The following is a 23,333-nucleotide window of genomic DNA, read 5'->3' on the forward strand; positions in this document are numbered from 1 at the left end:
ACAACTGCAGGGGCGTGGCCAGGCTGCAGGGGCGTGGTGCCCAAGCCACCAGTGGCCACTGCAGTCAGGGAGTGGGACCTTCCGCAGGGTGTGGCCACCTCTTCTGAGGTGCGTGTGTCGTGATGAGGGTCGTGTTCCCCCTAGACCCTGGTCCTTCAGCAGAGGATGTGTTGGACCAAGGCCAGACCGAGGGTTCAGGCCTTCCCCGCAAGTCTCAGGACCAGAAGCAAGCGGCCTGGTGCTGACATGGGTCACGGAGGCCACTACGCCGAGCAGCAGCATTTTGGGGTTGGAGCTCAAACAGCCTGACGTTCTTGCGACATGAGGCTGGGCCTTACAGCAGAGGGTGGCTGACAAGGACGCTGCGAGTCCAGTGTTGAGCCCATTTCTGTTGTGGCAGATCTGGGGCCAGTTTAGCTGGGATTCCTCCCTCTGCTCCAGGATGGCTGTGTCTGGCCTCGTGCCTGTGTACAGGGTCAGAAAGGCACTTCCCACAGGCACCTAAACACATTCCCCCAGCTGTGGGGTCACTGACCACCCAGCCCTCGGCCGTCAGCCTGTGCTGACCCTGTGCAGGTAAGGGAGGCACTGGGAGGGCCGCTCCAGGTGACAGCCCGCAAGCTCCAGACAGGCGGTACCGGGCCCTGCCCCACAGTTTGTGCTGAGTCTCAGGAAGAACATGGGGAGCTCAGGCTGGAGCCTCTCAACATCCCACCTCCTCATGAGAACCCGAGGCCTGGAGGGTTGGCTGAGTGTGTGGGGAGGCCCAAGCCCCTGTCTGCGGGAGCCCCAGTGTGTTCACGGCATCCCAGACCCCCGGCTGCTGCTGGCAGCCCTGGCTTTGCTTGCAGGGGGCCCTCAGGTGGCAGCCTCCCTCTTCCTGGGCACGTTCCTCGTGAGCTCGGGCCTCATCCTCTCCGTGGCCATGTTCTTCTACCTCAGGCGTGCCAGCAAACTGCCCGCAGTCTTCTATGGAAGAAACAAAGGTATGTCCTGCCAGAGGGGCCCCAGGGGCACAGAGTGGGGCTGGGGCAGCAAGGGGACGCTGGGCTGTCACGGGGCTCTTGTGTCTGAGAATAAGGGGCAGTTGCCTCTTCAGAATGCTCCGTGCAGACATCGTGGGGTTCTCAATGTGAAGGGCGTTGGCGTGGCTGAACACCCAGGGCTATGTCCTCTCCCCGCCCCGCCCTGCTGGGATGGGGGCTGCAGTCTCTGAGGGCCAGCTAGTCCACTCTGCTGAGAAGGCCGGGGGGCTGAGGCTTGGGGAAGGGGCAGCTTGCCCCGGGTGCAGCAGGAGATGCAGCTGGGCAAGCTGAGGGCACTGCTGGGGACAGGCTGAAGGTGGGGCTGGACTGAGCCTAGAGTGGGGAAGACCTTCTGCAGGCCTGTGGACCCTGCCAGGCTGAGACCTCCCCGGCTGAGGGAGCCTCCCAGGCTGAGGGAGCCCCCAGGTTGACGGACCCCCCCAGGCTGAGGGAGCCCCCCAGGCTGAGGCAGTGGTGTGGCCTCCAGGTGACGCCTGTGCTCTTTCCTGCAGCCCCCGCCCTGCAGCCTGGCGAAGCAGTAAGTACTGAAGGGCTGGCTGAGGCCTGCGTCTGTGCGCCTGGGCCGGGGCCATCTGTCCGCATTCTCACTGTCCCTTTTCCCCTTTTCAAGGCTGCGATGATCCCCCCGCCTCAGCCCTCAGGTACGTCAGCGCTTCCTGTCCCTTGCCCTGCTGGGGCACCTCGTCTCTGGTGGGAATTTCAAAATGCCAGGCCCCCATCACCCACGGCTGTCATGCCTTTTCCCTTTTGTTTCTGAGACAAGGAGTCTGTCGAGAGGATTCCCAGCACAGGTCAAGGGGTCACCTGGCTGCCCTCAGCCCTTCTCCGAGCCCCAGCTCTACCTGAGCAGGGGGCAGGTCAGCGGGCACAGGGCCTCCTGCGGCCCCTCCTGAGTGGCTGGCACTTCAGTTTTGTTGCGTCAGATGTGTCACAGCGTCAGGCCACAGAGCAGGAGTCACTGGCTTCCTCTCCAGACCTTGCTCTTACCACTGTGCAGAGGTCTGGCGTGGGGACAGGTGAGGACGTCCCTCTTCTCTGGGGACAGATAAGTTACTTGGTCAAGACAGATCTGCCCTGTCCAGTGGATCACGCGTCTGAGCCCTCTGAGGCAGGCCGGGCACAGACGCAGGCCTGCGTTACTCTCCTGGGGCGGCTGCAACAAAGCATGCAACCAGGGAGGGCTTGAGAAAGCAGAGATGCCTCCCCTCACAGTTCTGAAGGCCCGAGGCCAGAAAGCTAAGTGTGGGCAGGGCCGCGCTCCCTCCAGAGGCTCCAGGGCGAGGGCCTTCCTGCCTCTTCCGGCCCCTGGGGGCTCCAGGCGCCCCCTGGACTTGTGGCTGCCTCCCTGCAGCCTCTGCCCCACCTTCACCCGGCGTCTCCCCTCCCTCTCTCCTCCTCTCTGCCTACCTCCCTCCACTAGGACACTGGTCACAGGATTTAAGGCCCATCAGACAATCCCATCTACAAAGACCCCCTTTCCAAGTGAGGTTGCATCCACAGGTTCGGGGGCTTCGGACGTGGACACGGGCTGGGGGGCCGCCACCTAGCCCTGGAGCACCATGTGCCCTGTGCCTCTGTGTTTCTGGAGAGCCAGGCCCTCGCCCAGGCTGAGGGGCACCGAGTGTCCAGGCCCAGAGAAGCTCTCCCCATCGCAGCGGCTGCGCAGGAGCTGGGGCTCAGTGGGCGGTCCTCCCTCATGGCGGTTCCCCCCACTCCCACAGGCTCCAGCGAGGGCCACAGCCTTGGGCCCTCTGTGGCCGGGGCCCGCTCTGACCCCACCTGTCACTGGCCCTGTTTCAGTGCGGAAGCCACGCTATGTCAGGCGCGAGCGGCCCTTGGATGACAGGGACGTGGGTCCCACCGCTGTCTCCTCAGTGGAGGCCCGAGTCAGCAACGTCTGAACCCACACGTCACCGTGGAGGGAGCCCAGCGCACAGAGACCAGGTGCTGCTCAGCAAAGCCCCGGGACGGGCCTGGACACGGCCCTGGCTCAGCTCATCCGTCTCTGGCCACAGACGCTAAGTGGGAGCGGGCTCACCTGCAGGCTCTTCCTCTCCACACGTGGCTGCTCAGTGTGACTGACCTGGAGCATCAGTCCAGCCTCTGTCTGAAACAGGCTCAGCAACCAGGCCACGTGGGGTCCAGGCCCCTTGGGAGAGACAGTTCCCAGGGGCCAACAGGCTGCAGGGCGCTCCTCCGCCCTGGAGCACACGGTGGGCAGACCCTCCACACTCACCGAGAGCAGCGAGGCCGAGGCCTGCAGGTTCCAGCCACGTCCAGACAGCTGTGGAAGTGAGTTGTCTGGTTTTCTGCTGACTTTTGTCTGTTTTTAAGTGGAAATGCGTTCTGTACAAACGTCCAAGAGGCCCGGCTGTCCTTATCTGCTGCGCCGCCTGGGCCCCAGGTGCTGCCGGTCCTCGTCCACTTGGCGGCGGACACTGGCCTGAAGCTGCTGGAGGTCAGGGCCCCTACACGCACGTGGCTGGTCTCTCCAGACCTGCCGGCCCATCCTAGCTGCCACCACCCTGCGTGTCTCTGGTCTGGGCTGGCTGCAGATGGCCGTGGTTCCAGTGGAGAGAGGATACCTGGGGGCCACCGGCTGCACACGGGGCGGGGTGCAGCCTGTCCTTCCCAGACCCTCAGCTGGGACTCACATTTTCTTCTTCAACGTCTGGTCCGCGTCTAAGAGGCCTGAGGCAGGGCCTGCGTGGCCAGCCTCCTGTGCTCTTCTGCACAGCGATGCCTGTCTAGAGCATTTATGGTTTTCGGGCACGAACTTGTTCGTCAGGACATGAAGGGGCAACTTGTCTGGCAGCTGAGCGTGTGCCAACTTAAATCAGCGTCAATAAAACCACTCAGGGCTTTCTCGCTGACCCAAGATTCACCTGTTTCTAAGCAAGAGTGAAGCCCCACTGCCCTGAGCAGGGCAGGCTGGCCTTGGGGTACAGTCCTCTCCTCTGCTCTTCTGGCTGAGGACAATGTCTGGATCCAGCCCAGGAATCCCAGGTGTCTTGAGGGCTCGGGGCCCCCACATCTGAGAGCCATGACTGGGCAGGGATGGTCACCGAAGGCCTTGTCCTCTGCCCAGGCGAGGGAGTCCTAGCTCTGGGGCCACATGCTGGCAGCCATGCTCCCTCCACACGTATCACACGTGTGCTTGCACAGCCGGGTAAAGTTGAACATGCCCACCCACTCAGAGGGAACCCACAAGCCCACGTGGCACAGCTGCTCCCTCTGTCATCAGGGTGGAGAGTGAGCAGGTGTGTGGGCACTAGGTGGGCCCGCCAGGCCCCGAGTGTGCCGAGATCCCATGCAGGGAGGCCTGGCCACTGCCCCAGGTGGCCCATCCCTCAGGTATCCTTGTCCCCTTGCCCCTGGGCACTGACTGTGCACTGAGGAGCTCACAGTGACCTCAGAGCTCAGGCGTTCGCAGGAGCCCTCAGGAGGGTGTGCCTGGAGGATGGAGGACACTTCCTGGAGGCAGCGTGTGACCCTGAATCACGATACCCGTGGGAACCCTGGGCCCATCTTACACAGGCTGGCCCGGCTGTCACAGCTGCTCCCCTTCTCTGAGCCCCCACCCCCCTCTCTGAGCCCCCACCCCAATCTGAGCCCCTACCCTCCTCTCTGAGCCCCCACCCCAATATGAGCACCCACACCCCTCTCTCAGCCCCCACCTTCCTCTCTCAGCCCCACCCCCTCTCTGAGCCCCCATCCCAATATGAGCCCCCACCTTCCTCTCTGAACTCCCACCCCAATCTGAGACCCCAGCCCCTTGTTAAGCCCCTCATGGAATGTTCGGGGGAGCCCTTTTTTTGGGTCCCCTTTTGTCCTACAGTCACCCCACATCTCGGACTCCTAGTGAGTGTAGGTCTGGCTGCCCCTCCCATCTCACAGTGGCCAGCCCCTCCTGGGGTCCTGTGCCCAGGCGGCCCACTCTGTGCACCCACCTCCTAGCACTGCGGTAGTGGCTTCCTTTTGCTGACCTCTAACCGCTGTTGGCTCGCAGTGCTTTTTCCTAGTGCTGTTGGAGGCTGGGCAGCCTCTGGGGCTCCTGGACTCCTCACTTAAGTGGTCACTGGGCACCGGCCAGGGCAGTGGGGATGATTTGGGCCTTCCCTCCCCAGGGCGGACTCCTGCTCTCAGCCTCACCAAACCCAATATCCCCTCCCCACAGCCTCGTGATTGGGGTCCCATCTCAGGAACAGGGTGGCAGTGAGGAATCACAGTCCAGGCCACTGGTCAGACCCTAGCCCTTCCAGTACAGGCCCCACATCCTCCATCCTGGCCCCCACCCTCAGCCCTCATGCCCTCACCAGCCCCTAGCCTGGCTTCTGCATAGATTGGCCCTGTGGTCTGCTAGGACCCCAGGCTGACTGGCTGGAACTGCTCCCCTATCCCCAGGAAGATTTCCGGATCCCCTGGCAGGATGGGGCTTCCTTGGAGTCTCTGCTCTACGTGTGTAACTGAGGGTGCTGCCAGCAGGCACTCACCTAAAACAAGTTTTTGTAGCCAGGCTGGTCCCTGACTCACCCCTCGGGTGCTCCCAGCCCTGACCTCTCACCCTATACCCTGGACCCAGAGCAGGGAGTGCTCTCCTGGCCCCCGAAGGCTGCAGGTGGGGAGGGGTGGGTGGGGGCGGCAGAAGCCCAAGTTTTGGGGGCTGTGCTTATGAGAAGCCATATGGATGAGGTGGGGCAGGACGGGGCTGCTGGGGGTGATGGGGCGTCAGTGAGATCACAGGTGGGCGGGGAGGACAAGCTGAGCTGAGCAGGGAGTGGGGCGGCTCTTTGCAGGGACCCTCTGGAAGGCTCACCCAGGAGCTAGGTGCCACCACCTTGCACAGGGTTGGTGAGCAGATTTCTTTCTGGAGGGGCTGCTCCAGTATCTCAGGGTCCACAGGGGTAGGGGAGAGGTTTTACTAAGGCATCCAGCTGCACCCCAGACCTGCCCAGACTGCAGAGGCCTACACTGACCCCCAGCCCCACCCCAGACTCTGATCTCTCACTTCTGACTCCGCCCTCGGCCGCCCAGCCTGCCAGGGAGAGGACGGAAGGCCAGCCAATCCCAGAGGCCCCAGGCCGCGCCCCGGCCAGCAAGATCCCAAGCGAGTATATAAATACACCTGCCAGGAGCCCACGCCCAGAGAACTTACAACTGCCTCAGACAGCGCTCCACACCTGCAAGGGCACACCCATTCCCCTGTACCCCACCTGCCCCGCACCGCTGGTGACGGCCAGCCCTGGAGAGGAACACCTGCCAGCTAGAGCTCAGGCCAGCCCACCCCGGAGGAGAGGGAGCCAGCACTGCTGTGACGGGAGGGCTCGGGGCCTCAGCCTGGCAGAGCCAGCCAAGAGGGCCATGCCCGGGACCCGCTGACCCCAGCGACCAGGTAAGGCCAGCTCAGCTGACACTACTTCTCATCTGTGCAGGCTCAGGGTGGGATACCTCCTTGGACAGGTGGGGCCTCAATGCCAAGGAACTGGTTATGTGGCGTGCGCTGGCTGGGGGAGGGCAGCCCGAGGTTCCCCCAGACCCTGCTGAGGCTGTCACCTGGCCTGCAGCAACTACTGCCACCATGTTGTGGTGACATCTCATGCTGCAATGCCAGGGGCACTCGAGACATCACAGTGATGTCATCGTGACTCACAGTGTTCACCGTGAGTAGGCAGCAACACCTGAGCCTTCATGGCACGCCACTTCGAAGTCATCCTGCCAGCTCCCCTGGACTGACCAGCAGCTCAGGGTCAGGTCCCCTCTGGGGGAGCCTCCGTGGCTCCATGACGTCACATGGCCCCTTTGGGTTGTCCCAAAGGCCCTGGCCGCCTCTGTCCTCCAAGAAGGTGATGGGCAAGTCAGGACCCACGTGGCTGCCTGGGGTGGAGACCTGGGCCCAGTGGACAGGCAGCAGGCAGGTCACCTGAGCTTCACCAGGGAGACGGAGGCCGCGTTTCCCATGGAGAGGGGAGTCGGTAGGAAAGAGGACAGCCCACCACCTCCTAGACGGCAGCTGTGGCTGGTGTGACCCTCAGGGTGGCAGGCCAGCCTAGAGAGGAAGGCTGGGGCTTGTCCACCTACCACTCCCTCACTGCAGGGCATTTCCAGGCCCTGAGGGCCAGCACCAAGCCCTCCTCACCAGCCAGACAAGCTTGACCTGCAGGTTCGGGCTGTGGCTGTGAGGCAAACCCCCTCCTCAGGCCGTGGCCACCATCCCTGCTCAGGCCCTTCCCATCTCCCGCAGCCTGACCAGCTCCAGCCAGTTCCCAGATCCAGAGTCTTGACACCACCCATACCCAGCCAGGCCTGGCGCCCACCCTCACACAGCTGCCCACGGACTTGGTGTGCACCAACCACATTAGCTGACCACTGGGATCCGTGTTCAAACCCACTTCACCTGACCCAGGGCCACACCCCTCCTGTGAGAGCCCAGGCCCCTCTGGCTGTCGCCACCCCCATCCCCGGCTACCTTTTCTGCGTGTGTATCACACCAGCCTGGCAGAGCCCAGAAGTAAATAGTACCTGTGGTGGACTGTTGTCATCATCACCTTTATTTCTGCCCAGTGGCATGGCCAGATAGGCAGTGAGCACATGGCCTCCATCCTTAGACCCGCTCTAGGCTGGCCAGGCTGGGACACCCCCAGGATGCTCACACCTGACTCAGCATGTGAGGAAGTGGGGAGGTCAGGGTTACAACTTGAGCAGAAAGACCTTAAGCCAGGGACAGGCAGGACTTTGTGGAGGTGCCCACAGGTGGGCAGTGTCCTTCCAGGGACCTTTGGGACCAGTGCAATAGAGAGGGACAGAGGGACAGCAATAGACTGACCTTGCAGGAAAGGGGCAGTCGAGGTCACTCACAGTGGTCTCTGTTGTCCCACAGCCTGGAACCATGTCATCAGGCCCACAGGTGTGGCATACGGCCATGCCGCCTTCTGGCAGGAGCAGCCCCAGAGCCGCAGTGCCCAGGTCCCCTGCCTCGGCTGGCAGCCCCAGGTCCCCCGGCACCCCTGGCTCAGAGAAGGTGGCCTCTCCTCTGGAGTGCTCCATCTGCTTCTCGGGCTATGACAACATCTTTAAGACGCCCAAAGAGCTCTCCTGCACCCACGTCTTCTGCCTGGAATGCCTGGCACGGCTGACGGCTGCGCAGCCCACAGGCGGGCCTGGCGGAGAGGCTGTGCCCTGCCCGTTCTGCCGACAGCCCACAGCTGTGCCTGCCGCCGGGGCCCCTGCGCTGCGCACCAGCCGCCAGCTGCAGGCCAGGATGCCGGCGCACCTGCGGCGGGAGGAGCCCGTGTGGCTCGAGGGCACCAAGCTCTGCTGCCGCCCGCCGCCCTCCGCATCTGGCCTGGCAGCGCCCGGCTTCATGTGCGTGGATGTGGGCCTGAGCAAGCCCACTGAACCTGCCGTACCCTCACCTTCCCCGGGCCCTGCCCGCCATTGGGGCCGCCTGGCCCGCTGCTGGGCGCGCTGCGGGGACTGGAGGCGCGTGGCGCTCATCACAGCGCTGCTGCTTGTGCTCTTCTGTGTGGTGCTCTGGCCCGTGAGATGCGCTCTCAAGACAGGGAACCTTCGCTGCCTCCCCCGGCCCCAGGCTGCCACCACCGCCACTGCTGCCGCCACCACCTTCTCGCTTGGGTCCCTGGCTGACAACTAGGGTCATCACCGCCACCCCAGTTCCAGGTGTGGCTGCCCAGCCCACAGCTGGGGTCATGGGATGTAGCAGCTGTCTGGGGTCCAGCCCTGGGATCCCAGAGGAGCCCCAGTATCTCTGAGGCACCCACACCCCATTTGGCTCACCTGCCCCTGACTCTCTGGGGCCCGGTCCTATGGGGTGGACAGAAAGTTCCCCTGAGCTTCCAAGAATCAGAGATTCCTATGGACCCCAGAGGCCACCCCCATAACTCCCATTATGCAGGTGGGGACACTGAGGCCCAGGAGCAGCAGCTTGGCGGGGACCCTCCCTGTACACTGAATCGTCTGCAGGCACAGCCCCTTTGCTGAAAAGGGAGAGGACTTGCCATCCTTATTTCATATGCACATTTCACCCATGGCTCCCTCCCCAGAGTCCTTCCCCAGGCAGGGCTGGCCCCTTCCTTGGGTGACCAGGGGGACAGAGGGAAGTGGCAGGGAGCCCAGTCCCTCAGTGCTCATCCCACCTGGTGAACTGTACATTTTTAAATAAATTATTTTGTACCCGCAGTTGGTAAGAGGTCTTCAGGCTGTGTGTCCTCCTTCCTGTACCACTAAACCCTTTCCTCCAGAAAAGCTCACAGTCTTCCCCTGCTGCAAAGACCCTCAGTACAGAGGATACCTGCACTGGCCTGGACTCCTAGCAGCCCCTAAGTGGCTGGCCTCAGGTTCTAGGGGGTCCAACTCCTGTCCTCTCTGGGCTGTGGATGGGCTGGAGCACGTCTGGACTTGGCTGGCCCCCAGGGCTGGGAGGCTCCCCCAGGGAAATAGGGAGGGTCCAGAGCACCTGGGGCAGGTAGGACTGGTGTAGGGCCTTGGCCTCGTCCAGAGTCCTCCTCCCCATCCCCCACTGTGGTCACACCAGGCTGCACTCCCCAGAAGTCATCCCAGAGGTTGCTAAAACCAGCGTGTCCTGGATCCACAGACCTCAGGGCCCTCTGGCAGACCCTCCCTGGGCCAGGCCTGGCTGGTGAAGCAGCAGTGTCTCAAGGGATGGGCGGGAGTCCTGCCAACCCCCACCCCCAACCCCACCCGGTTCTGCTATTGGCCTCAGGAATCCTGCACCACCAGGTTGGCATGGTGAAGAGAGGCCAGGCCGGTCTGGCTCGCGCAGGTCTTAGCCTCCTCATCCTTCACCCCAAAACCCAGGACTTCCTGCTACACCCAGCTGGGCCTCTGGCTGGGGAGGGGAGAGGGCACAGGCACACCCTGGGGAAGCTGGGCCGAGCTGTGGGGACTCACATGTACCCTTGCCCCAGGCCCCCACAAGGACACAGAACTGAGAACAAGGCATTTTACTGAGGCTACCACAAAGACACAGGGCCATCCGTGTCGGGGGTGGGACCACAGGCCACATGCCAGTGACATCACAGCATCACACACCAGTCATGCACACAGGGAGCTTTGCCCTCATCACACGGGCGTCACATGAGCAGGTCATATACTCCTTCATTCAACAAGCATTTATCCACGCGTGACCTCAGCGTGATGGTCTGGGCTACATCTGGTCAAGTCAGGAATTGAGCCACTGCCTGGGCCACACCCCAGACCACCGCTCTGGACAGGGCTGAGAAGCAGCTCCGAAGGGATGGGTGAGGGGGGTGCCCTGGATGCAGGGGAGCTGGGCACAAACGCTGGTGACACAGTCAGGTCCAGGACACATTGGTACTCACTTGCCGGCCACTCAGGTCCCACATACAGGCCGGCACTCAAACACTTGGCACACACAAGGTCACACGTGCTCAGCGAGCGGTGCAGGTTGTCACTGGTGGCCTCCCACGCGGAGACAAACCGCAGCCCTGCCGCCCCTCCTCCACCTTCCCCTGGGAGCCCCAGGAGAGGCGGTGACACCGGATCAATCGACCGCCCTTCCCATCTCTGGGCGTGCAGGCCTGGTCAGGGAGGGTCTGAGCGGCAGACCCGGGACCCCTTCCCCCGCGCTCCGGGATGAGCTCCAGTCTGCACTGTCCTAAACACAGTCCTTTCGAGGAATGAGGGGGCCGGCCTGGCTGGGCGCTGCCTCCTCGCGGCTCCAACCTCACTCGGGGCGTGCGCACGCGGGGCCCTCATCTCCCGAGGCCCTGCAGGCTCTCACACACGCGGCCAGAGGCCTCTGGAGTCCTGCGAGAGGAGACCGGGTTCCGCGGGGGCCCACGCGCGGCCACGCCCCCTCGCCCGGGCCACGCCCCCACGCGGGGCCCGCCCCCGAGGCCCCCCTGCTCCCGGCCCGGTCACCGCCCGCTCCGGTGCCCTACGCCCTACTCACGCCGCCGGCGCCTGGGACGGCGCGGGCCCGGGGCTCCAGCCAGGGTCAGCGGGCGACGCGCCCACACTCAGAGAGTCGCGCTCCTCCGGCCGCTCGCGCTGAGGGGCGGGCCCACTGGTCACCATGGTGATGCCCGCGCAGGCGCCGCCCCGGCCCGGCCCCGCCGCAGCCTGCTCGCTCAGGCGCAGCTGCTCGCCCTGGATGTACCGCCGCAGCGCTAGGTACACGAACTTGTACTGCGCCTCGGTCTGCACCATCCCCGAGCGCTGTCGCCGCACCAGCTGGATCGTCTTGGGGACGTCAATGTCGCAGTCCAGCCCTGGGGACGAGCGCGCTCAGGGCAGGGCGGGGCGGGGCCGGTAGGGAGGGGTGGGAGGGCGAGATGAAGTGGACGGGGTCGGCAGGGCGGGCCAGCCAGCCAGGGGCGGCTCACCCTGCTTGCGAATGAAGTCCACCAGGATGTCAATCACAATGATGGTGCCAGTGCGTCCGATGCCCGCGCTGTGGGGACGGACCAGGAAGCTTGTGACCAGCTGACAGGACAAAGCCGCGGGCACCTTCCCTGGTCGCACCTGAGCCGCTGGCCCCGCCCCTCCCCGTCCCGATCGCACCTGCAGTGCACCACCATAGGTCCGGCCCCCGGCATGCTGCTCTGGGCCCGGTTCACCTCGTCCAGGAAGCCGAGGACGCCGGCGGGCTCGGCCGGGACCCCGTGGTCCGGCCAGCTGAAGTACTGATAGTGCTTCACTGTGCGCGCCGACCTCTCCTAGGCAGGGCAGGATGGTGAGCTTCAGCCTGGCTGGTCTGGGAGGGTCCCAGACTGGCCGGGCCTCAGTGTTGCTTCTGTGACCGTCGCGGTGGGAGACACGCAGGGAACGAAGAGGGACTGGAGGGAGGCAGGCCGTGGCTTAGCGGGGTTTCCCAAGGAGTGACCAGCCGGGCCCAGACTGAGCAGGAGGGAGTGGTAGGAAAAGATGGGCCATCAGGCCCAGGTGGCCCCAGGTGGCCCCAGGTGGCTCAGGTGGCCCAAGGTGACCCCAGGTAGCCCCAGGTGGCTTGGGTGCCTGAGGAAGGGAAGACAGATCATCCGCAGGAGGGAGCAGGTTTCTGGACTCTGAGTTATTTTTGGGAAGGGCCAAATGAAGAGGGCATGCAGGACGCCCCCCAGGTGGTTACACAGGGGACTAGTGGGGAGGGATCTGTGCCTGGGGTAGAAATAGGCACCACTGGCATATAAAGGAGGCCACAGGTGCTGAGATGGTCCAGGGAAAGACCGGAGGGAGAGGCCAATGTGGGTGTGAGGCCACTCTGGAGCCAGGCAACTGGGGTTGAGAACGTGCCCATCTGGGAACACTGTCCAGGAGAGCCCAGGCCAGGACTGTGCCCACTGGGTTGAGGGATATGGAAGCCACCAGGGCCAGCAGGGTTGGGTGGAGGCAGGGCCAGCATAGGGCCTCCTCACCCCAGTGCAGACCTGGGGACTTCCTGACCACTCTGACTCTGGCCCCACACCTCCTGTGCCCTCCAGGCTCACCTGGTCTGGCCGCCACACCTGCAGCTCCCGCACACAGTAACCCTGGGCCTGGTACTCAGCTGCATTGCACACGTGCAGGCGGCCATAGTCTTGGCTGCCATGCAGCTCTGGCCAGTATCGGAAACACTTGTTCTGGGGGAGTGGGTGCATTGCATCAGCCGTGCTGGAAGACCACCAGCATCCTTGCCCCTCAGCCCTGTGGGGCATATGCGGGTCTGTCCAGGGCCCTCCCTGCTCCCTACACAAGGGGTGGGGGTGGGAGGAGGGGGGGACATGAGGCTGAGCCCCTACCCGGCCTCGCTCCACCTCCCTGGTGGTCATGACAATGACACGTGTGTTCTCCTGGTACACCATGGCCCAGAAGGCAGCCACCGTGGTCTGCAGACAGCCCTGAGTGGCGATGTACACCTTGCCCAGTCCATGGCCTGGCTTCTCTTCTGGGTCGCTCTGAAAGGAGGTGGGGTCAGCTGCCTGCTGTTTCCAGGAATTAAAGTGCCAGAGGCTAAGTGCAAGGTGATGCAATGACATGCAAACTAGCCCAGGTGGCTCACACACACAGTCTGCCCCACCCTAGGCTAAGGAGGGGTCAGGACCAATATTTAGTTGTACAGGCTCAGAGGACCCCTCTGAGGACCCCTTGGGGACTGCTGCACCCCTCCCCCTGAATATCTACTGTTGTGCCAAAGTCCCCAGATCACTGGGGGCCAGCAGGAGCTCCAGGCTCATAATAGGGGAGAAGGTGACTGTTATGTGGCCAGACATGGCCCCAGATGCCACGTTTGATCCATGCAGAGCCAAGTGTGCAGCTGGCCAACCACACCGCACTCACATCCACCCTGATGTAGTTGGCGTTGATGTAGTCAGCTCCAGGCACACTGTCATCCACGTCACGCAGGATGACTCGGGTGGTATCAACTGGGAAGGAGAAGATGCCACTCAGGTCTCCAGCAGAAAGGGGACACCTGAGGACCCCACCTGCCTCCTTGCCCACTGACCCGTGGTAAGCAGAGACGAGAGATGAAGGGGCAAGAGGGGGCATCACACCAGCGGTGGGAAATGACCCTGCCTCCACCCACGAAGGACCCTCTGCCAGATGGGCCCCCGAATGTGGTGGGTGGAGCCCTGGCCCCCATGGCCCCTGCCCCTGGCCCTCACAGGGAAGGATGTTCTTGTATCGGTTCTTGGGCTTGTTCTCCAGCCGCTGTCCCTCCTTCCGGGGATACAGGAGCCGGCATTCCTGCTGCTGTAGCATCTGAGGGTGGGGAGATGGGGCTTCAGCCCGGAGCCTTGACCCTTTCCCAGAGCCCTCAACACCAACCTCACACCCCTTGACCCGCACTCCTCTGCTGGCCCTTGCCACAGCCCCAGAGGATGGGAGTCTGAGAGGGGGCAATGAGCAGCAGGCAGGCACCTCGAACTCCTCCCAGAAGCCCTGCTTAGCCTTCCCGCTGGCATCGGTGGCCTTGCTGAGCTCCTGCACACGGCTCTCAATGTTTGCAGCGCTGATTCTCGTGGCCTTGAGGGGCTGGCAGGGAGGGACCCGTGTCCAAGCTTAGCAGGGTCCAGAAGAACCCACAGTGCCCTGTCCCCTGTATCCTTCCCCTCAGCGACAGCGTCCCAGCACTGCCTGGCGCCCTTTTGCCTGGGTGAGGCTGTGCCAGCAAACCTTGGCCTCCCCCCCGGAGGAGAAGCGCACTCTGGACCCCAAGGATCAAATGCCCGGGGGCGTACCTGCCTGAGGTGAACCACGGCCCCCGAACTCTCCACCATGGGGTTCTTCTTGTAGCATTCCAGCAGATCTCCCAGGGTGTCGAACTGCTCCCCTCCTGCCACGTCGTACTTCCCATCTGGCTGTGGGGGCAGCAGTGAGGGGCCTGGCTGCTGCCCCCTCCCCTGAGTCACACCCCACCTCAGCTGCCACCTCCCACCTGGAAGTGGATCATGATGTGGGTGACCCGTGGCTGGTGGTCCGCCTTGTCCAGATGCTGTGTGAGTACTGATAGCACAAAGTCCCCAGGTTTGCTCTGACTCTCTCGAACCAGGAAACTGCCTGGATGTCCCTTCTCCATCAGCAGCTTCTCGGCCTCCTTGCCAGACAGGTGCCCGTGGTACCACCTGGCCCAGGGTGGCACAGGTGAGGCTGGGGGCCCCGCCTGGCCAGGTCAGGGGCCCAGACCCATACGTAGCCAAAGGCTTTGAGACAGACACCATGAGAGACGCAGGCTGTCACAACAGTCATCCCCAGCCGCACATATCTCATAAACAGGGCCATCCAGCTCTTCAGCTTCTGGGAAAATAGTCTCGTGGTGGATGATGATGATGGTTTGGACAATCTCATTTGCGTGAGCCTGGCAGGACACTTGACCCGTGTTTCTAGAACAGGCATCAGTGTAGGGGTGAAGCAAATGGCCAGGTTATAAGGGTTGGTCGTGTTCTCATCACTGCACAGTGAGAGATGACTGAGGAAGGCAAAGAGACACCTCTTCACTATAAGGACCCTAGGCGTCGGGGGCCCAAGCCAGCCTCAGTCTGCCCTGCCCTACCTAGAAACCGGCAGGAGGCAGGACAAGTGGGCTCTGCAGGGCCCCAGAGTGACCACCAGGTGGCAGCCTGGTCCTCAGTAAGGAGGGGCAGTTGGTCTCCACAGACCAGCTCCACCCACTTCCTTGGTAGATGCAGCTCTCAGGCCTCCGCAGCGCGGATGGGAACCCAGGGCTGGAGGAATCGCTCACCAGGTCACCAGCTAGGAGGGCAGGGGTGAGATCGGCTGCAGAACTACGCCTATGGCCAGAGCCTGGGACCTGGAAGAAATGAGGCCCCCAGAACTCCAGGGGAGGGGGTGCAGGACACTCCCTCAGCTTTGCCGTGCCCAGGACGGACCCTGAGCCCTGGGGGGCAGAGGACGCCCAGAGGCCATCTGTTCCCTCAGAAACTCGAATGCACACGTGTGCAGACAGACACAGGGGCCGGGCCAGACACAGACCCAGTTGCTCACCGTTCCGACGTGGGGTCCTGGCAGGCCAGTGGGTGCCGGAGCTCGACGGGGGCCCCGCCGCGCTCCCGGAGCAGCCCCCCACTCTGGCCTGTGTAGTGCTGCACCAGCTCGGCCAGCGTTGCAAACTTCTCCCCTCCATACAGGTCGTAGTAGTCGCCGGTGCTCTGAACCTTGATGTGGGTCACCTCATCGTGGCGCCTGGAAGGGCCGGTGCACCAGCCACCATCGGCAGCCCTGTCCCGCCCACCACCCTCCTTCCCATCGCCACCCTCAGCTTCTAGAACAGTAGCTGGGATTTTCCTGCCCTGAGGTCACAGTCTCTGCCGTCCCCTTGCCAGGAACAGCCATAGCCAAGGCCAGACCCCTCCACTGCAGCTCTGTGTCCAGCCAGTGTCCAGGCCCCACCCTGGGTGGTGGGCACCCCACTCCCACTGCCGTGGGGCAGCCAAGACTGCGCTTGCCAACTCCAGGCCTGACCCTCCCATGGCAGGCTCTGCGTCAGCCAAGACCACCTGTCCACGGGCTCCCGACGATGGGGGACTGGCCCTCAAGACTGCTTCCCCCATGTGTCACAGTGCGGCCTGGGAAGCCCCGGGGAGGAGCACCTGTCTCTCCAGGGTGGGGGATCCATCCTGAGGGCTGACCTCAGTCCCACCTGCTGCCTCAGTGTTAGCAGAAATCTGGAAAAATCTGAGCCCTTTTGGAAGCCCCCCTCCCTAGACCACAGGGTGGACATGGGCCTGGCTGTCCACTCTGCTGGTCGTGGCCCCTCCTGCTCATCCTCCCACACACAATGGACCCTTCATGGGCTCTGGCCAGACCCACAGTGGGCGGCAGTGGGCAACACCCCCAGGAGATGGGAGCACGGAGGCCCCTTAGAGAGCTGGGGAGGGGGTGTCCTGCCGATGCTCCACTCACGGAGCCCTCCCCGAAGGCCTTTCTAGGTGGTTCCCTCCTTCCTGGAGGCCACCTGGCCAGGAATACCATTCGTCCCACAGAACCAAAATCTCATGTGTCTAGCCCCCAGCAGGGGCCCCCACCCCAGGAGGACTGGGGAGCCGGATCCCCAGCTGTGTTCTCAGCTTCGGGTGTGCGGACCCCTTGAGGTCTCCTGGGGTCTCAGGCTGGTTCACACCTGGCTGCAGCGCTCACCCACCTGACTGACAGGGTGAAGCCCCCTGGGCAGCTCTTGCTGGGTCTTGCCAGGAAGCTCCCGTGCTGGCCCCTGGACAGGAGCAGCTTCTCCGCCTCAACTCCGCTGACGCGGGGGTGAAACCACCTGGAATGAGGACGGCAAGCTGGTGCCCCCGAGGGCGGGCGGTGCTGGGCAGTGCCGGCCACACCCACTCTTCGTCCTGGCCTCAGCGGCAGACACCCCCTATGCCCGTGCTGCCACCCTGCGCTTGCTGCCTCCCTTGGGCTGTGCCCACGGGGTCTGAGGCCCACAGGGAAGGAGGCGGGGCTGTGGGGTCTCAGGGACACAGATGGGTGGAAATCTCCCACAGTGGCAGGTGGGCAGGACAGGGCCCCTCCAGCACCCCCACAGGACGCCACCAGGCACCTCAGCTCAAACCTTCTGGCTCAAACCTCCTGTGCCTGGCCTCTCCCTCACCCACCACCGGCCCAGCTCAGCCAAAGGCACCAAGGATGCCCCAGAGAGGCCCAGGGTCCCCCATCCCTTACAGCCCATGGGCAGACCCTTTCGGCCCCACCACTCCCAGTCCTGGCCACCCGAGGGACCCTAGCACATCGTGTCAGTCACTTGGTCAGCCCCCCAGAACAGGAGAACAGCCCATGGGCCCACGACCACCTCCCATGCCGTCAGCACTCGCCCTTCCTACCTGCCAGCCTTAGCCCTTCACCCACACCAGGCCACGCACCTCAGGGCCTCCGCCCCAGCCGTCCTCACTCCCGGCCACTTCCTGTGACTTGGGGGCCCATCACCTCACTCTTCGATGCTTATTCTGCCTTATTTCCCTTCGTAGCATTTGTCATCTCTTTGACGTATATTATGTATTTATTGGCTTGTCGCATGTCTTCTGCTTGAGACTGAAGCCCCACAAGGGCAGACACTGTGCAGCGTGTACCCAGGGCCCTAAACAGTGCCTGCGGGCTAACAACTGGGCTTGAATTCAGAAGTAAATGACTACTGAATGGGTGGTGAGTGGTGGGTAAGCAGGTGGCTGGTGACTGGGCTGCGCGTGGGGCTGGGCCAGGGAGGCCCAGAGGATCACCGCGGGTCCTGCGGACTGCAGGGCCCGATTCAGGCCGAGGCAGGTCTTGGTGGAGGACCAAGCGGGGCGTCCATGCTAAGAGGACTCAACCCCACCCCCACCCTGGGACGGTCCTTTACAGCCCCCAAGGGGATGGGGGTACAGCTCAGGGCTGCACGTGAGCCCACGTCTGAGATTGCAACTGCTGTTTTCTTCGCCGTGGTGTTTTCTGTCTCAGTGCATCTCCCCATTAGGGCAGGAGTTTCCGGGCCTTGATTCAATCACACCAATGTGGTAGTGCCAGAGCCCCTCAGAGCACGGACCCCTTTGCAATCCCCCAGCATGACCCTGTGGCGCTGCAATTGGCCTTTCACTGGCAACACCATCTCCCCCAGGGTCACCAAGGGTCACTGCAGGAGGAGCTTGGGACACCTGGTTGAAGTGTGTCCCCAGCTCACTGCACAGTGACACATGGTGTGGGGGATGGTCCTGCCCAGTCCTGCACCCAGAGGGAAACCAGGCCTCCAACTCCAACTCCACTGCCTTGCGTCCCCAGGCCCCGACCAGCTGTTTGCAGTCATAACCTGGGCACAAGTGGGGTGGCTGCTGTGCCCCGGGAGGACCCTGCTCTGCCCCCACAGCTGCCCCACTGAGGTCCTTCCGGAATGGGAATCAGATCGCGTCTCTTGTGTAAAAGCTGTCCGCTTTCTTCCCTCCGGGCCCTCCCTCCTCCCTCCACCCCGTTCTCAGGCCTCCTGTGCCCTGACTTCAGCTCCTGTCCAACACTTCTAAGGAGCCATCCCCCTGCACAGTCTATGTTGCGCTGCCCAGTACGCAGCCTATGGCTTGTGTGGGGTGTGCCCGTGAATGGATTACAATTCAGCAGAATCCCAATCCCAGTCTTGGTCACAGGGGCCACGTTTCACTGCTGAAAGCTGCTGTAGCTGGTGGGGACTGTTGACCGCAGTGGTGGAAACATTTCCACCACCACAGAAAGTTGGTCAGCACTGCCCATCTTCGCCTGAGTCCCCACAGCCCTGAATCCTGGTGCCCCCCAGCCCCACTGAGACTGGGGCTCACAGGTTCTCACCCGCCTCCTGGGGCCGGTGGTCAGGCCTCAATCCTAGCAGCATCTGACGCGGCGGATCATGCCTCCTTCTAGAAGTGCGACCTCCACTCTGCTGTTCTCAAGTGTGCACACTCCCCTGGTTTTGCACCACATCCGACTGGCGTCCTCTTCCTCTTCTTTCTGGCCCTATAATGTCAGAGCCCCTCTCCTGTGACCTACACACGTCTACACATCCACGCACCATCTCAACTCCAGCCCTGCCTGGGCCTGAACTTCAGACTCACAGACACAACTCTTCTCAGCATCTCTGGACAGGTACCAGCATCTCTATCTTAAAATCTGCAACATTCAAACCTCCCGATAACACCCTCAAGCCCCCGTTCTTCTGCACGGTCCTCACTCTGTGAAGGGGGCCACCACCTCCCCGTCACTCAGGTCCTGCCCGCAAGTCCTCCAGCACCCTCCCAACCTCGCCACCCTCTTGCCCTGCCTTCTAAATACCCCACAGCCAAACACTTCTCCCAGCACCCTGGGGCCAGCGCCCATCAGCTCTTGCCTGGATGACAGTACTGATTCCAGGTCCCTGGGCCTCATCTCTGACCCTACAGCCGAGCCGTGGCAGACCGAGGGATTCTCAGAAAATGGAGATCAGAGCCACCTAAACCTCGCCAGTGGCCCTCTGTGGCTCTCAGGACACCGACACACCTGGCAGAACCACCACGGCAAATACCGTGTTCTCCATCTCTGTTCCCTGACCTCTCCCCTCGTCTGGCCACTTCCCACCTACCCCTGTGGCCATGGCTCATACTCCCTCCCTGCCTGTTTCCTGAGAGGTCCTTCCCAGTCAAGCTGCATCACTGCTCCACCTTCCAAATGTGGCACCGGTTAATAGCAGATAGGCGTGTACATGCTTCTGTGTTCACCTGTCCCCTGTGTCGTCACCATTATACGTTAGCCCCGGGGAGGACACACTCCATTCTGACTTCTGTGGCTCCCCAGGGTCCACATATTGGTTCACAGAGGCCCAGAAGCTCAGACAATGTGCCCAGGGCCGCCCAGTGCTCCCACTCCCACTCTCCCTGGGGGAAGTAGGGGTACTACCAGCCTGGCACTTCCTGGGCATGTTTGGGGCCTGGGGTCTCAAGCTCTCTCCTACAGGAGGAGGACCCAGACCTGGGGGCAATTTTGGTCGAGTGGTCTGGCAGGTGAGGCTGCCAGGGAAGACTTCCTGGGGCAGGAGCTGCCACAGAATGACCTCCAGGTCCAGTCACAGGAGAGCAGGTGAGGCCACCAGGAAAAGGGTGATGGCCTTGTGCCGTCTGAGACACTGCAGTGGGGGTGGGGGGACTAGAACCAAAAAGAAGGCTTCCAGCCGCCCCCCCCCCCCCCCGCAAGCCCGTCCACCTATTCTGCTGAACCACATCCTGTACCCGGCTGCCCCTCCCCCGGCCCCAGCAGCCACAGACTCCAGTCCAAGGTGGGCAATGCCCAGAGTGTGGGGGCAGGGATAGAGGGTGGAGACCAGCATCAAAGCCACAGCAAGGGGTGAAGGGCACAGTGTCTGTCCTTTCCAGGACTCTCATTCCTACTTTTCATCCCTCTCTCCTCCACGCAAACTGCCCCTGGGTCTATCAGGTGGAAATCTCTAGGGGTGGGACGTCCAGAGAGGGTGCAACAGCTCACACCACTGCCCTCCCACACACCCGACTACCAGGAGCCAGGTTCCTAGCAGGCCAGCTGGCTGCGCCTGGCTGAAGGGGTGGAAGGAGGTAGGGAGGCTGCAGGTCCCCATTTCCAATCTCCACGCCCCCTCTGTGCCCAGGGCTCAGAGTCATTTCTGTGCTGAAGGGGTCCCTGCTCTGTGGTGGGTCAGTGACTCAGCTCTGCTGTGGTGACATGGGTCAGGCAGAACCGGGAGAGAGCCAGGTGGGCTGAGCAGGGCATACTGGGCTCTCCACAAGTCTAACAGCCTGGGCCCAGCTGAGTCCAGTCAGTGCTCAGGAGCCCAGGGACAGCCCAGGTTACCTAAGAGATCAGCCTAAACCCGCTGGCCAGCTTCCTTTGTGGCCTTGGTGTCCCATCTGTATGGCACTGCTCCAACCCTGGGACTCTAGGAGACCCAGTGAGCAGCCTGTCAACATGCTTATGCACACATGGGACAAGGGCTGGACACACCTGTAGGGAAGACATTGTGATGGTGGGAGATACACAGGCCAGTGGAGAAGGGTCCCAGGCTGGAATTCCAGGGCTGAGGGCCCCAGAACACAGTCACTGTCCTTCTCCATCTCCCTGTCCCCCAGCCCCTCCTCCGAGGAAACTCAATCAACGTCTGTCCTGTCTGTGCAGGACCAGATTAATCAGAGACACATTTTCCTCTCCAACTTTGAACAGAGAGGGAACCTGAGCGGGTTCAGCTGTACCCTCCTCTTCCTGTGGACCCAGCTTCCTCCCAGGCACCAATATCTTTTACTTTATTTTATTGGGGGGTAGGTTTTATTTATTTACTTTTGATGGAGGTACTGGGGATTGAACCCAGGACCTCGTGCATGCTAGGTAGGCACTCTACCACTGAGCTATACTCTCCTCCCTCAGACACCAATATCAACACATCAAACCACAGCACTCTGGCAGGACCATGCCCAGCCCTGCCCACAGCACCAGAGTCCTGGGTGAGTGATGCTGATGGAGGTGCACACTGACCCACAAACCACAGGGCTACAGGAAGGGGCCAGAGGGTGGGGGCAGGCATGGGGGGATGAGCTTTACTTGGGATTTGGTTGGGCCTGCCCAGGCCTGATAGGGGTGTGGGCAGAGACCCAGGGGCCAGAGGAGTGACAGTCCAGATGGTCATCACAAGCTTGGGCAGGGAGGGTTGGCAGGGGCAGGCAGAGCCCCACCCGGGGCTTTCCCAGGTTGGCCCAGGGTCACATGCACATGACATGGATATGGCTTTTTCTGAGCACCAGAGATGCCTAGGAGACAAGCAAGAGTGAAGCTGAGGGGAGCCAGACGGGTCATTCCAACCAGACCCCAAAATGCCCTCCTCCCTGAGCTCCAGCTGGATGTTAAACCTTGGAATCACAGGGCTCTGGGACTGACAAGTTCCTAGAGATTCAACCCACTTCCACTATTCCTAAGCCTAAGAGGGCCCTTGACCCTGCGAGAGGCCACTGTGCCAGGATCACCACACCCTTGGAAGGATTCTGGGACCCTCACAGCTGAGGCACTGCCTTGGGCCCTGCAGATCAGACCTTGTTCAGTCCCTCACTGATCTAGGGAGTCACTCACGGTCTTAGGGTGACCCCCTCCAATGACATCCAGCCTCATCAAGCCCCAGAGGGGTGTTCTGGATGTGCCAAGTGCCAGGAAGCGGTGACATGCATCTTACACCTGAGTAGCTCCCCACTGACACCCATGCCCAGCTAGAGTCTGAGCTCACATGCATGTGTGCACACACTCGGGGAGCTGGGATCTGGTAGAAAGGGCAGAAAGTGCCCCTCCCTGCACACGTCCCACCTTCCCTCTTCATGGAGGCCAGAAGCTGGCTCTCACACACACCCCAGGAGCTTGCTCCTAAGCCTGGCCTTAGGCGGTTGTGGGGGAGATGAGCCTGTGGAGGGGGACTTGTCTTTGCAGGGGCCACACCTAGAGGGGGAGACTGAAGCCTCCAGGATACCCTCAGTTTCAGGCCTGGAGGAGGTGGGATACCCTGCCAGGCAGAACACATCTCTAGTGGCCAAAAGGCAGCCTGAAGCAGGGCAAGGAGTCCAGGGGAGTGAGAGAGGGAGGGTCTGCCTCTGACCTGACACATGCTGCCCACTCTAGGCTCCAGCCACTGCCACCTAAGGACACAATCCGTTCCCTAGGGTCAGGGTACCTCTGACCCCGACCCAGGCCCAGTAACCCCGATCGAAAAGAGTCCTTTCCAGCCTCCTGAGTGAGGCTAGGCCTCTCTGGCGCGGGACACAGGTATCCGGTGGCCCTGGCTCTGGAGGTGGGTGAGTGTCAGAAGGCCAGGCCTGGAGGCCACCGGTCAGGAGCGGGAGACGTCCCGGCCCTGTCTGCGCCCGTCAGCCCTAAGCCCATGTCGTGAGGTCGTGGCGTCGGGCCACCGGGTGGCCAGGCTCACCTGCGCGAGGTCATGTCTGCTCGGTCTGGAAGCTCTGGCCGGGGCCGAGGAGGCCACGCCCACAAAGAGGACCCGCCCACTGGAGCCCCGCCCACAACTGGCCCACTCCGCCCACCTGGCCACGCCTACCTAGAGGCCCCGCCCCTCCCAATCTCTCTTAAAGGCCCAGCGCCCTCATGTCTCAAGACGCTGGGAGACCGGAATAAAAGCAGCAGGTCCCGAGGGCGCCCTAGGGGTCACACGACGTCCCGGGCTCGGAGAGAGAAGGCGCCGGGCGGCCCTGCTCCGAGTGGCGCGGTTCAGCTCACGTGGGCGCTTTCCTTCCAAGAACCTTTCCGGCTCCGCCTCCGTTCTCGGGGAGAAGGGGCTGTGGTCCCCACATTCTGAAGGAGGGG

At 62.6% G+C, this 23,333-nt stretch overlaps 3 protein-coding genes across 15 annotated transcripts in view; 2 read left to right on the plus strand and 1 right to left on the minus strand.

The window, feature by feature from the left end:
- Positions 1–3,919, plus strand: part of C13H1orf159 (chromosome 13 C1orf159 homolog) — a 21,161-nt gene extending 17,242 nt beyond the window's left edge. For 4 of the 13 annotated variants that reach the window (XM_072975691.1, XM_072975692.1, XM_072975690.1 and 1 more), the window contains 4 exons: positions 943–986; positions 1,538–1,563; positions 1,657–1,687; positions 2,547–3,919. In XM_072975691.1, coding sequence (XP_072831792.1) covers positions 943–986; positions 1,538–1,563; positions 1,657–1,687; positions 2,547–2,889 — 444 coding nt within the window. In that variant the 3' untranslated portion in view covers positions 2,890–3,919. Of the gene's footprint in view, positions 1–144; positions 987–1,537; positions 1,564–1,656; positions 1,688–2,546 lie in introns of those variants that run through there. The other 9 variants (XM_072975703.1, XM_072975694.1, XM_072975696.1 and 6 more) reach the window with 9 other exon arrangements.
- Positions 1–23,001, minus strand: part of LOC102539029 (tyrosine-protein phosphatase non-receptor type 11-like) — a 26,237-nt gene extending 3,236 nt beyond the window's left edge. Inside the window, exons 1-13 of the mRNA XM_072975689.1 lie at positions 22,939–23,001; positions 16,684–16,806; positions 15,528–15,725; positions 14,461–14,647; positions 14,264–14,383; positions 13,944–14,057; positions 13,688–13,784; positions 13,348–13,447; positions 12,824–12,977; positions 12,533–12,664; positions 11,610–11,764; positions 11,432–11,499; positions 10,999–11,317 (exon numbers count right to left, since the gene is read on the minus strand). Coding sequence (XP_072831790.1) covers positions 10,999–11,317; positions 11,432–11,499; positions 11,610–11,764; positions 12,533–12,664; positions 12,824–12,977; positions 13,348–13,447; positions 13,688–13,784; positions 13,944–14,057; positions 14,264–14,383; positions 14,461–14,647; positions 15,528–15,725; positions 16,684–16,806; positions 22,939–22,952 — 1,781 coding nt within the window. The 5' untranslated portion in view covers positions 22,953–23,001. The remainder of the gene's footprint in view (positions 1–10,998; positions 11,318–11,431; positions 11,500–11,609; positions 11,765–12,532; positions 12,665–12,823; positions 12,978–13,347; positions 13,448–13,687; positions 13,785–13,943; positions 14,058–14,263; positions 14,384–14,460; positions 14,648–15,527; positions 15,726–16,683; positions 16,807–22,938) is intronic.
- RNF223 (ring finger protein 223) lies at positions 6,110–9,260 on the plus strand. The gene is made up of 2 exons (XM_072975870.1): positions 6,110–6,438; positions 7,924–9,260. The coding sequence occupies exon 2, from the start codon at positions 7,933–7,935 to the stop codon at positions 8,695–8,697; it is 765 nt and encodes a 254-aa protein (XP_072831971.1). The 5' UTR covers positions 6,110–6,438; positions 7,924–7,932; the 3' UTR covers positions 8,698–9,260.
- Positions 23,002–23,333: the final 332 nt, after the last annotated feature.

This window comes from Vicugna pacos, chromosome 13 (genome assembly GCF_048564905.1).
Source record: "Vicugna pacos chromosome 13, VicPac4, whole genome shotgun sequence".
NCBI lineage: Eukaryota > Metazoa > Chordata > Mammalia > Artiodactyla > Camelidae > Vicugna > Vicugna pacos.

Bases quoted from the DNA above. Each gene is read 5' to 3' on its own strand.
- RNF223 (XM_072975870.1), top strand. From the start codon at position 7,933: ATGTCATCAGGCCCACAGGTGTGGCATACGGCCATGCCGCCTTCTGGC.